This window comes from Acanthaster planci, linkage group LG16 (genome assembly GCF_054643075.1).
Source record: "Acanthaster planci isolate LZ-2023a linkage group LG16, COTS_SCS, whole genome shotgun sequence".
Classification (NCBI taxonomy): Eukaryota; Metazoa; Echinodermata; class Asteroidea; order Valvatida; family Acanthasteridae; genus Acanthaster; species Acanthaster planci.
This window is the reverse complement of record NC_141792.1, coordinates 7,620,772-7,633,930: the sequence shown is the minus strand read 5'-3', so window position 1 is coordinate 7,633,930 and position 13,159 is coordinate 7,620,772. Positions and strand designations below refer to the sequence as shown.

The 13,159-nt window shown below is 42.5% G+C and overlaps 1 protein-coding gene across 1 annotated transcript; it reads right to left on the bottom strand.

Moving 5' to 3' along the window:
* Positions 1 to 3,455: 3,455 nt before the first annotated feature.
* Positions 3,456 to 12,949, bottom strand: ssr3 (signal sequence receptor subunit 3). Its single transcript, XM_022248479.2, has 5 exons — positions 12,784 to 12,949; positions 8,156 to 8,282; positions 6,731 to 6,829; positions 5,097 to 5,228; positions 3,456 to 4,059 (listed from the first exon to the last, which is right to left on the bottom strand). Exons 1-5 carry the CDS (start codon positions 12,908 to 12,910, stop codon positions 3,993 to 3,995), a joined length of 552 nt encoding a protein of 183 aa, XP_022104171.1. The 5' UTR covers positions 12,911 to 12,949; the 3' UTR covers positions 3,456 to 3,992.
* Positions 12,950 to 13,159: the final 210 nt, after the last annotated feature.

Here is a 13,159-nt window from a genome sequence, read left to right as displayed (position 1 = left end):
GAACAAATTTATTCTTATTAATCTCCAATGCAACACTATTACCGAGTTCTATTACGCACTGAGAATATCAAAATGGCCTATTTTTATCAATGATTTTTTTCGGCAAGTAAAGGAAATGAGAAAAAAAGTCCATATCATTTCGGCCCAAGGGTTATTCGAGAATGCATGCAGTATACTGAGCAGTTCTTTACAACTTGCCAAAAGAGGAAGAGCTTTTCTGGTCCTAATTCATTGATCTTTATCTGGAGGAAAAACGTTTGCTTATTATTCTGTATTTTTGTCTATTCCGTTGAAAAAAATGCAGTCCATAGCGGGACATATACCCAGCACTGATAACAAATCTCTACGTTGATGTGAAAGCAAAGCTCGATCCTTCACCTCCAAACACCCATTCCAAAATGACTTTTTGAAATACTGACTGACTCGGACAACCAGTCGAATCGAAACCACTGATAAACATGCACGAGAAGTTAAGCCACTTTAAAAAAAAAAAACAGTGTGGCTCTTACGTACCCGGCTATAGTTGGCATTCTCGGTATAAAGCGCATCACGCTCGATCTTTAATATACTCTTGTCCTTGTCTGACTATATCAGTGTCTTGATTAATTATTTGATTTCATCTGTTGTTACAGCGGATTCATAAACTGACTTGGACTTGGCACGGACTCGAGGTTTAAGTGGACAAAGGCACCGAGTTGGCAAAGCGCAGAATATGCAGCAAGGTATGAGACGGAGAGAACCCCCCCTGCTTTGTGTCGGTCATTGTCTCGCAGGAGTCTGGGGAATTCCTTTCAGACATCTTGGGGGATGTGTTAAGTAACAATAGTCTGGAATGTCTACAGGGATTGGACATGTTGGGGGGGTACCCCTCGGTCTCATTTCTTGCTGGGTATAGAGCGCAGTGGGGTAACTGTAGCCAGCACCTTCAACAGATGCACGCGCTGCTGCCAGCCGCAGCAAAGTACGCGTACTTCTTATGTGACCACATTGATTGCTTACATGGGACAAGGTTGAAGACATGTTTTGCCAGCATAAAGATCTTGCAATTACTGGCTCTCTGGTAAACCACAGGTTGCCAGAGAAGTGACAGTAATCAACCCTCACAAAAGCAAATAGCCAACTCCCAAAAGTGAATGGAGCTCAATAGATACCATTCGATTCTGACTGCCACGAATCTTTTGCACTGTATCTTTCGAAAAAAAGTCATGTATCGGAGTTATCTGAAAAATTATTGCTTAGCAATACAATCTCTTAGTTTTGGACGCAACTCTTACCACATGAATGCTCACAACATCACGACATATAATACTAGAAGGGGGCAGAAGAACTCCCCCTCCCCCGACGGATTTTTTCCAACTGAGATTACTTCGTATGTGAGTAGGAAAGAACAACCCGTGCATTTTGGTTTGGCTGGTCAAGTTACCCAGCTCCTCAAAGACTGTTTGAAACCTCTATGTTACAGAAAATGTCCTTCCGCGTACACAAACATGTTGCGTCTTAAAATGCTACGTGGGGTTATTTCATACATTCAGGGTACTGCCTCGTAACATTTGACCAAAAAATCGCAAAACTGTCCGACAGGGAAATTACTGATGTTTTTCAGTCAAATTTTAAAAACTGAGATTCCTTATTTAAAAAGTGCAGCCAAATCTGTATGATTTGGCTGCCAAAACTTTACCAAATAAATGCCAACTACCGAGTCATGACCAAATCATTTTCAAAAATGATGGGACACCGAATACATTTTCTACAATTTTTGTGATAATTAATTCTCAATTTGGTGTCCTTATTCTAATACCTTTGTTCTGTCTTATTCAAGGTAACTTGTAATTTTATTGTGAAAGTAACTTGCTTTGCATAAAACGCCGATCCTGTACCCAAAACACATTCCAAAGCAATTTAAATAATGCACAGCTTTGATGTCCACTTTACACGTGAAACTGATCAGGACACCAACATGTCCGGAGATTAGACATTTCGTTCTTTGCTACCAGTATTCAGGTTCAAGTGCTATATTTTGAGCCACTTAAAATGTTTGTATGCGTGTCACTCTTGGTAATAATGGGCAAACAACTACCACAAGGACGAAGACAAAAACTCTTCCACACCCGCATTAATTTTGATGGAATCGTCCATATTTTAAGAATATGACTGTGAGGTGCGCGCAGTATCCCGACAGCTGAAGTGAAAACAATTCACAAACTTACTGTGGAGATAATTATTCGAACCTCCGCCACTTTCTTCGTGGTGCGTCTGTATAGCCACATGACCAACTCGGTTCAGCTGGTTGGTGTAGTATAAAAGTTGGACGTTAAAAAGTGAGTCATGGACGATTCTGTGCATGGCTGTGTGCGCGGACCAAAGACAACATGCACATGTAACTGGCACGCGGTAGGGTAGTCTGGTATCCGGTTCGTGACTTCGTCACGCACACACACAAACACACGGACGCGCCACAATTTGCGGGCTCCCATTGGACGATCGCAGAAGTTGCGCGTTTAACTTCCGGTTCCATTTAACTTGAAACGGCGATAATCAATGCATGTTTCATAATACGTAAGCATAGACATGGAGTGTGCAGCGCAAGTGCAGTGGGCGTGGTTTAAATTGAAGTGACGTCACACTTGCGAGTGGCTTGACGGGAAACAGACCGGATTTCACGGGAGGTAAACCTTCATACGACTCGGACCCTCAGAAGGTAAAACTTGACATTAGAGAAATCACGAATTCAAAACATTTTACTAAAATCCTTGACATCAGACCTTTGTGTTTTAAATAACGTTACTTTCAATTTTTGTTTTGCTACTTTTATTGTGCCAATAAAATTTGCATATTCATGAGCAAAATTTTAATTCAATCTGAGGCACTGAACCCCACTGATTCTTTTACTCGTCCAAAAAAAAGATTGCCAGATTTTTAACATTTTGCTAGCAAATATTTCCATTCCCGTTGGCAATTTATTTTTGCATATGTACGTGGCAATAAACCGGCGAGAAACCTTTTCTCAGCAATGCTTAAAAATCGAATTTGGTTCTCAAAAATCGAATATTAAAACATTCAAACTGAGGTGTCGCCTGGATTTACATCACACTGCCAGCGCCCTAAATTGCTTGGAACAGATTGGTCAATTTTGAATGTTTAAAAAGTGAATTTACAGTTCACTTCACACCCCGAACATTTCAAACAGCTTTCACACATTGAAGAAAAGTTTAAAATGCACGGGAAGAATTTTAAAAAATTTTCATTGCAGTGTTCATTTAAGATTGGTTGGGCTGATTTTAAGAACAACCCCTCCTTCAAAATTAGTTTCAAGGAGATACAATGTACTTTACTTTTTTAGATTTCCCCGGTTGCTTTGGCATATTGCCTGCAATAAAACAGAGACCTTCTCATGGTATATTATAGAAAACAGGATCATGACATTGGCCTCGGACATAAATCAACAGAACAATGTCTTTCAAACGTCTGTCTCTTGTTTTATTCAAACTTAATTTTGAGAAATGCCTCTTCTGCTTTAACAAAGGTTACCTTTCCCGGATTAGGATGCACATTGATAAACGTAAATTAAATGACTTTCCAGAGTGCCTCGAATGTAATGAGTTACCCATAACCACAAACAAAAAGTTACTCCATGACAAAATTACTACTTCCTAACGTGGAGTTTTAGGCACAATTTGCCAAGATGGTGAGGGGTCCACCTTAAGTTTGTTCTTGAGCAAGATATTTGACAAGAATGACTGCTTTACAACTGGGCCCATCTTCAAACATGTCAGGTTCAACACTTCTCTTCACAGATGTGTACAACTGCAATTTTACTCCAAACGGCACTGGAAACGGAATCATGAGGTGGCACTTTAGAGGGCTTGTACTGTTAATGGAATAAACTACATGTGATTTAATTTGAGAAACAATTCCCTAGCTCCCTTGAAAACTGACATCTAAGCCTAAGTTAATTGGGATTTGGTCTCTGTGACCACTGTGTAGGTCAAAGGTCACTGCGTCCCAGTTGAGAAAAGAGCCAGCAGACCTCCAGCAGCGCCAATGGACACAATGTAGTTGCTGTGGGGCAAAAAGTTAAGGAAAGACACAAAGAGAGATGAGATCGATCGGTCGATCGATCGATCGATCGATCGATCGATCGATCAATCAATCAATCAATCAATCAATCAATCAATCAATCAATCAATCAATCAATCAATCAATCATCAAAATGTCTAAGGTGCCTATATCCACAAAAGTGACCAGAGACACCGTGAGTGATTATAGTGGAATAGATCCATGAGAGGGACAAACTGCTACTGAAAAGGAAGGTTTTCAGTCTTCCCTTGAAAATAGTGACGGAGTCACTTGCCCGAATCTCTAATGGCAATTTGTTCCATAAACGTGGAGCGGCACAAGCAAAGGCCCTGTCACCATGGGAAGCTGTCCTACCGCGCGGTTGTTCCAGCAGCAGTCTGTCCGAAGAATGCAAGGTACGAAATGGGGAGTACAGTTTCAACAAGTCTCTGAGGTAAACAGGTGCAGTGCCTTGGACACACTTAAATGTCAGAATTAGTATTTTAAATTCTATCCTCTTCTGCACCGGTAGCCAATGACGGTCACGAAGGATGGGTGTGATATGATCAAAACGACGACTCCCACTGACCAGCCTCGCAGCATAGTTCTGTACTCTCTGCAGAGGCGATGTCATTGTCTGAGGGAGGCCAGGGAGAAGCACATTTAGACCATCCAACCTTGACGTGACAAAAGCATATACAAGGGTAGCAGTGGCATCAGTTGTAAGGAACTTTCTGATTTAACCAATGTTTCGAAGATGAAAGAAACAGGATTTGCACACAAGTCGGACATCCTGTGTGAACGACAGGTGCTCGTCGAACCATGCCCCAATAGTATGAGCAGAAGGCACTGGGGCAATCACGTGGTCCCCGATCTTGATAGATGTTGGATGGTCAGCAAGACGTCCTCCAAGGTGTTTCGAATGAAAAAGCAAAAATGAAGAAGCAAAACCTCCGTTTTTTTCTCCGAGAGCTAGAGGTCAAACATAAAAATGCAAACACTATTCACTACTGCCGTCACCTTTCCCGTTTAAAGGATACACAGATGGGTCCAATGACTTCAGGATGAAGAACGACAAGAAGAGGACCAGGAGTAGATAGAGGGCATTGTTGTAGAAAATTGCAAAGGTCGTGGCCTCATAGTCGGCGACCTCGTTCTTCTTCCACAGAATCCTGAATAAGAAAATGCAGAAGGGGAAGACGTGTACAAAGAGTCATTCGACCGGTATAACCTTTCTCCCTGTGCATGTTCCGACGATCTCAGGCAATGTGCTCAGCTGCCTCAATGGAAGTTTGAATATTGGGGTGCAGCAAGTCCTAAAGCAAGACACTTTGCTGTGAAAACTTCTCTTCATCCTGAACCGAAGGTTACAGTGCTTTCGTACTGTGCAGAACCCTGTGATGCACAGAGATCGCATCCGGGCAACGGGGTGCGAGTTTCCCTGCTTAGTTGCAATCAGAACCTCATTTCTGACAGCAAGACACTCCTGCAAAAATTGGAAGCAAACACACAAAAGCAATGGGACCTGCATCCATGGGGTGGCCACCTTGTTTTTCTGGCATCGAAACCAATGTAACCAAACTGAGACTATAAACATGATAAAGGTGAACAAAGAAATTGACTGGAGTAGGACTTGAACCTGCGGCCTCTGGATTACCGTACCAGTGCTTTACCAACTGAGCTACCCAGCCCGATGTTAGTGGCTCTTCCCATTTGTCAATATCTCTGTTCGAGGGGGCGCTGAGACTAGACGAAAAATAGTCTGTTCCCTTTAACCCTGACAATCCCTAACCAGTTAAACTTCAACACCAGTAAGGTGTTTGAATTTGTGGAATAGGGCACTGGGAACTTGCTATATGGTGTGGGATTTTGACTAAATAGGCACCGTGGGCCTGCACTTACCCTGTTGAATTTTGACATAATGGGTACTGCGGCCCTCTCACTTTTTACCATCAGGAATTTTAAATGAGGGCAGATTACACTGTATCTACAATTATCTCAGTACTGTATTTGTAAAGATAATGTAATGATAGATAGCTTCCCATTGAAATGGTATGTAATAAGTATTATGTAATAATTACCATAGCAAGGACAAATGCCATTAGCTCACCACAGTGATCCCAGCAGTTGGGGATGGATATGCAGAATGATGGTGTGTAAATTTGTTTGATTAGGTACCTTTGCAGCAAGAGTGCTGGTGGAGTTTGTTTGATTAGGTACCTTTGCAGCAAGAGTGCTGGTGGAGTTTGTTTGATTAGGTACCTTTGCAGCAAGAGTGCTGGTGGAGTTTGTTTGATTAGGTACCTTTGCAGCAAGAGTGCTGGTGGAGTTTGTTTGATTAGGTACCTTTGCAGCAAGAGTGCTGGTGGAGTTTGTTTGATTAGGTACCTTTGCAGCAAGAGTGCTGGTGGAGTTTGATTAGGTACTGTTGCACCAAGAGTACAGTTGGAGTCTGTGATTGGTTACTGGAAGGTAGAAGTTTGATTTCAAAATGTTGGAGTTTGTGTGATTAGGGTGGGATACCACCAACAGTCCTTGGGCAGTTAGGGTTAATCAATATCTTTTAAGTTGTATTACTTTTGTCATCTGGTCTACATAGAGCAAGACAAAATTTGCAGCATCACGTTAAAGTTCTATAGAATGGAGGAGGATTTGAAGAGCTGGGCTAACTCGCCTCTCGTCTTTCTCCTTGCGAGAGATCTTCTTATTGTCGGCATCAGTCAGCTGTCTCATCACCTCCTTGGACACGGCATCCTCACGTTTCTGGGCAATCCTGAACAAAAGAAACTGAACCATGAGGCAAGAGGAACCTACTGAACATCTACTCTAAGGGAAAAAAAATACAGGATCAAATTGTCAAATCAGGAATGCGCAAGTCAGTTTCAATAGAGAGAGCATAGTCACCCACCCTTACAAAGTTGTTTTTAACTGGAAAAATCTCAATATTTATAAAACACAGAAACAATCTGTATTTGGGTGGCATGGATGGCTGCTGCATAGAGTGTAAACTGTACAAATTTCACAAGTGTCTCACAATTTTTTTCTGAGCCCTCTCCAACACTGTGAAAGTCAGTCATGCATAACCAGAGACATGCATCCAAGCCTTCCAAGGTACCACAGGAAAGTCTCTCACCCCTAGGGTGTGATAATTAAGGTCACGATGTGCAAAACTTGGTCATACATAGTTTGCCACTGCTGGTTTCCTTTTTTTGAGGGACGCCGTGAAGTTCTTCATACAGTAAAATCTCGGTAACTCGGACCTCAGGGGAATGGACCCAAAAAAATTAGAGTTAGCCGAATTTCGAACAAACAGATGTTCCCGCGACACGACGTCGTGACATGCCCACACATACGTACACGTAATGTGTACCTAATTGAAATCAACTCTGAGGCAATGCTTTTGTGTTATTTTCCTCCTTTGTATGCAGTGATTGGACGGCCTGTGGGCAGGCTACAATTGGGTCCATGGCAGCAACCAGGCTACCTTGAAAGCCAGGATTTGTTCTGCAGCGTGCACATAGTGGTCCCAGTGTGAAAAGACAAAGCGCGCCTTGCAGTGACGACTCGGAAACCTCATTTTGCATCCTTTTAAAACCTACTGAAGGTTTTGGCAGCCACTTTTTGGATAAGCATAAATAAAAACAGATGCAGCTGATGGGCATTTCGAGTTGCAGATGCATTTTTGTGTGTATCACAAACATGACAAAACCCTATTCTTTTAGCAGGAATGAAGTAAGTCTTAGTTACAATGAATGCACAATAGGTTTATTCGAGCCTACATGTATCACAGTGATACAAAGGACTCGCCCTCTAAGGACGCAGCAACCGATAATCTCTACAGAGTACCGAAGTTACTACGTCACACGCCCAGTCTTGTGTGTAAAAGGCATTAACGCAAGAACCAGCGCGTGAACCAACCATTCCAACCCTTTGTTTGTAAGGCATTTACTGGTTCTAAATGACATCACACTTCGGTACTCTATACCACAGGCAAACTACCGCTTTGTCAGATCTGATGACCATGGCAACTCAGTCAAAACCAAGAGTTCAACAATCTTGGAGAATATCCTCACGAGTCACTCGGCTGGGATCAACTTACTTGTGCTTGAGAACAAACTTTACGTTTTTGTAGGCAAAGGCGACCAGCCATGTACTGACGATGGTCATGATGCCAAACAGGATTCCGGACTGGACGAGATCCATCTGGTGCATGCGCCAAAACACCCCTGTCAAAGAAACGACAGTCAATGTCACTGTTTCCTTTTCACCTCATTCAGACTACACCCGAGGGTCATCCGTTGTCCAACGGAGCCCACAGCAGCACTTAAACGGCATCCCCTATATGTGAGCGTGTATATTCTGAGCAACCCCCCAGAGCTAGCGAATGGCGGTTGACTTCAGAAACTCTGACGCTATTCTGAGCAGAAATCTACCAAAGGCTTTTGAAAGGTTGGGGTTAGGGTTATGATCCCATTTCTGGAAACTTACTGACACATTGTTCAATAGCGAGACGCGCACGTAGTGTTAACCACATTAAAACCTGATCCACTCATTTCCAATGGTACTCCAGTTTGGTAGCATTGCACTGAAAGACCAAGTAACAAATATGATACCAAGCCCTCCCTCCCTCCCCCACCCCAAAAAAAAACCACCCCACAATGAATCATAATGTCACTGTCAGGCCACACTGTGGGTCTTATTTATGAACAAGAAGCATCTATGAAATGCCAACAATACAATACAATATTAACCACTATAAATAGATTCCCAAATATCACATTCACTATCCAAGGGCTTTGCATGGCAGCAATTACGACGGCTGGCCACGTTGACCAGCGCCACTTGCCTGACTTCGCATGTGCATGCACGACGTTGACAAGTGTTACATTAATGTCACCCCACCGGCGTGTAGGGAAGGCAGTGTAGCCAAAACGGCAAATTAGTTGACAAACACGTGACTAGTTAATTACAATAATAATAATCTATGAGCAAGCTAAAGTTAAGTTAAAATGCAGGTCTCCATTCTGTTTATAGGAACGGAGTCCCCAAATTCACATCACAATCCCCATGTACGATGTACATGATGTAGGCCAGCATAGGCAGGCTGCGACGATTTTTTTTTTTAGCTTGCCCGATCGGGCAGGCCATTCCATAAATTTGCTTGCCCGAATTAGATCAACAATTGCCCAAGATTTCTTGGAGTCCACGATTATTATGGTTATTTAATTTAGGCCTACTGCATGCATGCAGTCTTTTATTAGGCCCCCAAAATAGTTGTGCTTCCAATTACATGCCTCTTAAAGATAGGGTCAAAAGGTTGGAAATTTTTCTTGGGGGGGGGCCAATTTGTTTTGTACGAATTGAATGGCATGAGCAGGGAAGACAGCTTCCAAAATTATCTCAAAAAGTGATGAACACCTGTTTTAATCTATGTAAAAATTTTTATATGCGACAATTCACAAGAATAATGGGCAATTCACACAGTGTGACTCAGGCAATCACGACGGCAAACTGGCCAAAAATGTATCGCATGGGAAGCGTGCGTGAGGTATCCAGACCAGTGGGCAAAAAACCTTGTGCCGCGGCAGGAAATTTGTTGAAAGATACTCGCTTTAAGTACGAGCAAAACAAACTCAAATTAAACGCATGAACATAGAAAATACACATATAAATAAGAGACCAAGTTCTGTGAAAGAACTTGCAGAAAACCTCTTGCAACATCAATTTTTTTTGACCTGTGGCTTTAGGGTTGCAAGCATGTATGGCTGATCGACCAGAACGTACAATACATGTGTAGACTGGTTCTGGTTGCTACATTTCTTTGCATGGGTGCGGCGCGGTGGGCACGTGTTTTCACCACTGTGACAGTGAAACGTGAATGAGAACTCGTGAAAATAATGGAAGTTTCTTTCCAAAAATGGTAAATGTAACTACAAAAACATACAAAAAAACAAGCATTTCAAAAAGAGAAAAAGTTATTGAAAGATATTTTGTAGAGACAGAAAAGATATCAGCTTTTCTGGACTTGCCCGAATGGGCACACCTAGTTAGAATTTTAATTGCCCGAATGAAAATTTGATTGCCCCGAGCTATTGGAGAGGCGATTCGTCACTGCCTGAGCATAGGCATGATAGGCTGTAGCTGCCGATGAATCATAGGGCCCTATAGACCCATAAACAGGGCCCAACGAATACTCCTCCGTCGTATACTGGGCCCTGTCCCGATTAACAGGGAATTTCTTTTGAAAACTTTATCCGGGACATCCGGGGGCATAACTAAACATCCGGATAATTTTATGAGCTGAAATTGCACCGGTATGTTCACTACTTATGCTGTAAAAAATCTGCTAGGTTGCTAATTGTAGAAAACTCGCCTTTTCCTCGATTGGAGGAAAAAATGTTTGCCTTTTTTGCCGTTTTCCCACTCTGGATGAAGTTTGCCCCGCTTGCACAAAAGTGACGGCTGTTTCGGCATTTTCGTGTCAGAGAGCGAGCCACCTACAAATGATTCACCACAAACAGTGTGTGACTGGACAGGGAACCAGCCAACAGTGTTGCGTATCAGCTGCCACACAAAACAAATTGGAAAGAATTCCATATACGAAGTTCACTTTTTAGGAGAAATTTTTGCTCCAGGACAGATTTAAAAAGGGGCGACATTTATTTTTGGGGGATAGAGATGTGAAAGGGGGTTCAGTAACTTAGGGGGACAGGTTTAAAAAGAAGGGGCCCCACGCAATAAAACGGCAAAAAAGTGAGTCCTTTTGCCGTTCTTTTTTTCCCTACTATATCCTCTACCGTTTCCTCTTTCCTTCACTATCCCGTCCTATTATTTCTCCACAGTTTTCCTGTCATTAGTACAAGGATTATTACAGTTAGTATACACATTTAAGACATTTAATCCAAATTGTGTCGTAAAGGGGAAGCGAACCTGCAATGAAGAGAACTGTTAGGTATAGAAATACAGCAGTCTAACTGACCACGCCACACGAGCGCTTGTTGCCGGAGAAAGTCGATATGTTCCATATAAAGTTACGGTTGAATTAAGGAGAGGTCAAGATGAGGTCAAGATGAATATTTAAAAAAATTAAATATTTATGAAACTGAATATGTAATTATTCACGAATATTTGTATAAATTAGAATATTTAAATATTAATAAATGTGGCTATCCGTTGTTAATATAAGTAGGTTGTGCCAAAGGAAATCAACTAGGTAAGGTACATGTCTGAGCACTATTGACTGTATGACGTGAGTTATCTCCGTACGTCGTATTATGTAAACCAAGAGAGAAAGAACAAGTAGAAATGCAGTCGGCCGTACGAAAGAAGGAATTTCAGTCCAATGCTGTATAAGAACTCAGGCTAGGTGGAGTGTTGCTTCATCCATTAGCAATACATGCACTATGAGCGAGAATTGGAGTCGCGCAATTGGTGAGAGAGGTGACTATCCACACCATACAGTGGAAGCGACCAGTTTGGGTTCTACCCGGCCGAATACATGTGGCGCTGCCGACATGCAGGAGTAGACCACTTCAATCAAATCCTTAAGGATGTTCTTCTCCTGTACAAGCCTACCCTCACATTTTAGAGCGCAGATAGCCACACAATAATCTAAAGACAGGTTTCAGCTCCCTTTTCCCCTTCCCTCTGTATAAATATAGAAAAAAACTCCTCCAACTGACAAGCACTCTCTAAAAGACTGAAATTTGCCCCTTTTTTCCTTCTAAACAAATTGTCCAACTTACAAACTGTCTGTAAAAGAAATTGGGCCCATTTTTCCTTCTAACCAAATCCTCCAACTTAAAAATTGTCGCAAAACACGCACTATTTTCCCCCAAGTAAAAATTGTACATGTACAGTAGGGCACATTGCGCGGCACCTCGTGAACTGTGTAGATCCATCCAGACAGATGACGGCCCTCTGCACTCCTTGTGTTGCGGATTCATGCATAAAATTACCTCAATGCTTGTGGCAGCCCAACCCCTTCCGGATATGATTCGGTTCATGCGCACACGTCGTGCGCATTCGCCATGTTCTTCAGAAGCAAAGATGGCCGCCTGTCGATGTAAACCTGGTCCATGTGTAGCTCCAAAAGTGTGCCCAAAACTCCACATTTCTGTCCTATGATGTTCAGCTCTTCAATGCCTATTGGAATCGTCTTCATTCAGCGATCAAAGTAAGGATACTTTTGTAGTAATTACGCGATATTACAGTGGACTTCGTATATGGAATTCTTCCCAACAAATTTTCTACGAGTACTTAGATCGACAGGTACTCTCGCAGATCTGAACGAGATACGTAGGTGCTGAAGTCTGGGTGTAACTAGACAGGCTCTCACACAGGGTACCATACAAAGGAGTCTGTGTAATGTACAGTTCAAGTCAGGCGAAAATTCGTACGGAGTGGGAAAACGGCAAAAAAGCCAACAGTTTTTCCTCCAAAAGAGGAAAAGGCGAGTTTTATACAATTACCAACCTAGCGAATTTTTTACAGCGTAAGTAGTGAACATACCGGTGCAATTTCAGATCATAAAATTAAGCGGATGTTTAGTTATGCCCCCGGATGTACCGGATAAAGTTTTCGAAAGAAATCTCTATTAATCGGGACAGGGCCCAGTATTCGTTGGGCGGCCATGGGCCCTGTTCACGGGTCTAACATGTCTAAGGGGCCTACAGTCGATGAGCATGATGAAAAAGGGAATGCTTTGGTAAACACGAAAAATCTTACATATTGGAAGAGCAGAAACGATGAAAGCATTTCCGTAGAACAAGGCTGAGGATTTTGTGGTGACATTTCGGCTGAAATCTTGGAGCAAAAGCTCCTCTTCCTTCGTTAATTTCTTGCCACCTGCCATGGTGAATTCTGCCACGGAGTCAAGAGAACGTTAGACAGGTACCCCTCCCTACTAACTTCTATAATGTACCTATCAGCGTCAGGGTTTAAGGGATATTACTTGAACTTGTTCGCCACAAGGTGGCGGTATGTCATTTGCGTGCACTGCAAAACACACAGGAATGTGAGTTCTTTCGGGGTGGGGCCACCGTTTCAAAACTTAAGGAGATTTGAAGGTGACAACAACCGTTTTACAACCGATCTGATTGCA

What these genes read in the sequence shown, in the direction of transcription:
- ssr3 (XM_022248479.2), bottom strand. Translation starts at nt 12,910, where the DNA reads ATGGCAGGTGGCAAGAAATTAACGAAGGAAGAGGAGCTTTTGCTCCAA. An exon ending in AAGTTTGTTCTCAAGCACAA is followed by an intron (nt 6,830 to 8,155) that starts GTAAGTTGATCC and finishes TCTTTTGTTCAG; the next exon opens with GATTGCCCAGAAACGTGAGG. An exon ending in CGCAAGGAGAAAGACGAGAG is followed by an intron (nt 5,229 to 6,730) that starts GCGAGTTAGCCC and finishes TTTCTTATTCAG; the next exon opens with GATTCTGTGGAAGAAGAACG.